The 3,927-nt window shown below is 37.1% G+C and overlaps 1 protein-coding gene across 1 annotated transcript; it reads right to left on the bottom strand.

Annotated features, from left to right (window-relative positions):
• Nucleotides 1–455: 455 nt before the first annotated feature.
• LOC113748954 (cytochrome P450 CYP82D47-like) lies at nt 456–2,981 on the bottom strand. The gene is made up of 2 exons (XM_027292562.1): nt 1,938–2,981; nt 456–1,295 (listed from the first exon to the last, which is right to left on the bottom strand). Exons 1-2 carry the CDS (start codon nt 2,898–2,900, stop codon nt 672–674), a joined length of 1,587 nt encoding a protein of 528 aa, XP_027148363.1. The 5' UTR covers nt 2,901–2,981; the 3' UTR covers nt 456–671.
• Nucleotides 2,982–3,927: the final 946 nt, after the last annotated feature.

Genomic DNA, 3,927 nt, shown 5'->3' with positions numbered 1-3,927 from the left:
TAAGTGGAATCTACATCCCTAGATCTTAATATTTAGTGAATTCTACTCCCCTTGAGATATTGCAATTTTCTAGTTAAGAACTTTTGTAGTTGAATTAAAATCTGAAGTTTCTGCTCAAATTAATTGTGAGTCTAAATAATAGAGTAAATTAGTATCTAATAATTGTTTTAAATTGCTCCTCGTGGGATCGACCCGATACACATCTCGTACTACAATTGCGACCTGTATACTTGCAGTCCAACGGGTGTAAATTCGGAATTAAACTTGCACTTAAAGTAAAAACCCGTCAGTGGGATACACCGAAAATAGCTTGTTACATTGATCAGGGAGTAATAGTTTTCATATCAAATGTTAATTCGATCATCACATGATGACTTAGTCCGAATGATCGTTTTTGGAGTGTGTGTGTATATATACATATTAAAAGCTAGTGTGCAACTTTATTGGAAAGAATGTACGCGAAATAAAAGAGCAGCTTCTCAATATATAAAAATATTATAATGGCAATACAACCCTACTGAGTCCCCATTCTTTTATCAAATTTAACCACCTATAGTACGTCATAATTATTCTCAGTCACTGAGCGTACTAAAATTGAAACAATGCAGCAACTTTGCCCTGATGTCACAGGTGTAGACTCAACTTCCGCCATCCAAGGAATCTATTGTCCACTATCCATAAAGATCAAGATTTGGCAGGCGGGGCATCATCAGTGCCTCCAATGGAGGGGCTTTACCTTCATATCCGGCCGTATCTACTGGCAAATCTGAAACCCTGGAGATGTCGAAAGCCTGGAGTAGCCGAGCCAGCGTCAAGTGCATCACCTGCAATGCAAATGACATTCCTGGACAAATTCGTCGGCCATTACCAAAAGGGTTCAACTCAAAGTTTTGACTGGAGAAATCAAGCTGCGCGCCAGCATGGTCACCACTCAAGAATCTCTCTGGAAAAAAATTTTCAGGCTCCGGCCATATTCTTGGGTCGCGCTGAATTTTCCATACGTTGACATATAATTGGGTGCCTTTAGGAATGAAGTAGCCAGCTACGTTACAGTCTTCGTCGGCTTGGCGTGGCATAGGTACAGGTGCTGGTGGATGTAGTCGCATTGTCTCTTTGACAATGGCCTGTAGGTAGACTAAATTCTTGATATCAGATTCTTCTACCCATCTCTCTTTACCAACAAAAGAGTCAATCTCTTCCTGGGCTTTTTGCAAAACGTGCCTATGGTTCAGTAGTAGGGAGATAACCCAGCTCAACGCCCTTGATGTGGTACTAGTTCCTGCTACAATAAGCACCTGCAAGCAAAAAAATAATATTAATAACAATGAAAAGTAACAAATAGAAATTTCTGGCAAAGATTAGTTCTACACTAAGAATAGATTAGCTGAAGAGTTTTGATTTTTGATTTTTTTTTTTTAACTTGTCCTAATTAGTTGTGGAGCTTAGAATATCAAAAAAGGGAGAAGTTCTACAAGAAAGAAACTAGGGTGGACAATTTATGGCAATATAAGATTTTAGGTTTTGCTCCATGAAACCCAACTCCTACTACTATTGGATGTACACCTTCTAGAAAAGAAAAAGAATAATGGTTTCTGGAAATGATCAATATTGCGTTTATTTCAAACCACTCTTATTTGAAATGACCTTCCATACAATTTGCATCTATATTGGTGTCAATTAAAGGTTAGGATTTCTTGGGATGTAGTTACTGTCATTCGCAAGCAATTAGATGTGACACTAGCTAGCCAACATGATAAAAAGGAGACTAAGGGAATAGTAACTTTTAGGGAGGGAGCCAGTTCAATTTTAATTGTCAAACACTGAATTATGTTCCAGATTTTAATATGGTATATGATACAAGCATATGATTTTGCAAAATAATTTCCATAAATGGTATTGTTTACAGTCCAAAAGATGCATGTGCAAGAGTGGCTTACCAATATTGTGGACTTTATCACAACCTCCTTGGAGAACCCGCAGATGGACTCGTCTTTAATTGTTGAAAGCAACACATCTATGAAGTCTAGCTCATCATCACCATCGCCACTATTTTTCATCCTTCCCTCCTTATGTTCATCCACCCAAATCTGCATATACTTGTCAAGCTCTTTAGCCAAACGCTTCATCGACTTGATATTCCCTTGAGGATCGAGCCATTTCAAGAATCGGAAGGGAATAATGTCCGAGACAACAAGTACCCTTGCAAAAGCTTCAAATTCCTTAAGAACTCTTCTGAATTCAGAATCTCTTTCTTTGCCAACGTCGCTGTCTGTGTATCTGCCCCCAGCAATTTTCCTCAGGACAATATTCAAAGTTAATTTCTCAAACACATCACCAAGATCCACTCTAGCTGGAGCTTTTATTTCATTACCGTGCTTGTTGACCTCACTAATATTCAAGAATATTTCTTTGATGCTAGTTTGCACCTCAGATATTCGGACCTGCTTCAGCTTCTCAAGCCTTTGAGTCGAAAGCAGTTCCCGCAAAACCATCTTCCGCACGTCGCGCCAGTATCGACCATAAGGTGCAATACCAAATGCTGCATAGTCGTAGCAAAGATATTTGGCGAAACTTGAAGGTGGCCGCGAGGCAAAGGCCTTATCATTTGTAGTGAAGCATTCTTTGACTGATTCCCAGTTGTTCACCACCAGAACTGGCAACATTCCAAGCCGAATGCTGAAGACAGGGCCATTCTTATCAGCCATGGCTGCTAAGGTCTCTGCTACATGAATTTTGGGATTCATTTGAAGGAGGTGGCCTATGACTGGCCAGGCACCTTCTGGTTCCGGGGGTGATTTTCTCTTTTCACCGGAAATTTGTGACCTTGGTTTCCATTGTATGTAGGACAGGAATAAAGCCAAAACCACTGGAATTGCCACCAAATATTGGATCAGATCCATAGTTAGATTTGTGAATGAAGTTGCTAGAGGAAGAAAGTATGAGCTAGATGGGAATTTAGCAGTTATTTATATAAGTATTCTAGTTTGCTCTTCGGCCTAATTTACACCTACCCCATGGAAACATTATATTATAGAGATGTTCTTGACTATTAGCCTACAAGCACGCAACGGATCTTCTGTCCCACACCCTGTGCCACTCTCTGTCTCACTTTTTATTATATTGTTATTTCTCCTACATAAATATCATGTTTTAGTTCTTTTATGTTTTCTTAAGATCCAATAACTATTAATTGAGTAAAAAATAAATACAGCAGCTTCAAAAAAGTAATATATAATAGAAAATTAAAAAATACAACAGAAAATTCATAAAAAAATATCATTTTTTATGCATTTTGATTTTTTGAGTATGTTAAATTGCAGCTTCAAAAAAGTAATATATAATAGAAAAATAAAAAATACAGCAGAAAATTCATAAAAAATTCTCATTTTTTATGCATTTTGATTTTTTGAGTATGTTAAATTTTGTGTATTACTCAATTAATAGTTACTAGATCTTAAGAAAACAAAAAAAAACTAAAACATGATATTTATGTAGGAGAAATAGCAATATAATAAAAAGTAGGACAGAGAGTGGCATATGGTACTTTTTTGAAGCTGCTGTATTTATTTTTTACTCAATTAATAGTTATTGGATCTTAATAAAACATAAAAGAACTAAAACATGATATTTATGTAGGAGAAATAACAATATAATAAAAAGTGAGACAGAGAGTGGCACAAGATGTGGGACAGAAGATCCGTTGCGCTACAAGTGGCCAATTACTTTTCCTTATCTTGAAAGATATTTCAAGATTACAATCAACTTAACCCACATTGTTATAAACAATATCTTATCTTATCTTAACCTACATAAAGCCGCAAAGCTCCCGCTATAGTTAATTGTCTTGGTTTCAATGCAATTGTGTGGCTGATTTTGGGCTTTTGTGTCTTTTGCCAGGTTCCATGCAGCTGCTTTGGCTGCTGTTGC

The sequence above is a fragment of the Coffea eugenioides genome, chromosome 10, assembly GCF_003713205.1.
Source record: "Coffea eugenioides isolate CCC68of chromosome 10, Ceug_1.0, whole genome shotgun sequence".
NCBI lineage: Eukaryota > Viridiplantae > Streptophyta > Magnoliopsida > Gentianales > Rubiaceae > Coffea > Coffea eugenioides.
This window is presented reverse-complemented; position numbering and strand designations above follow the sequence as displayed.

Excerpts from the sequence above, each read along its gene's own strand:
- LOC113748954 (XM_027292562.1), bottom strand. The coding sequence starts at position 2,900 with ATGGATCTGATCCAATATTTGGTGGCAATTCCAGTGGTTTTGGCTTTA. Across the intron at positions 1,296-1,937 it reads TGATAAAGTCCACAATATTG|GTGCTTATTGTAGCAGGAAC; the intron begins GTAAGCCACTCT and ends TTTTGCTTGCAG.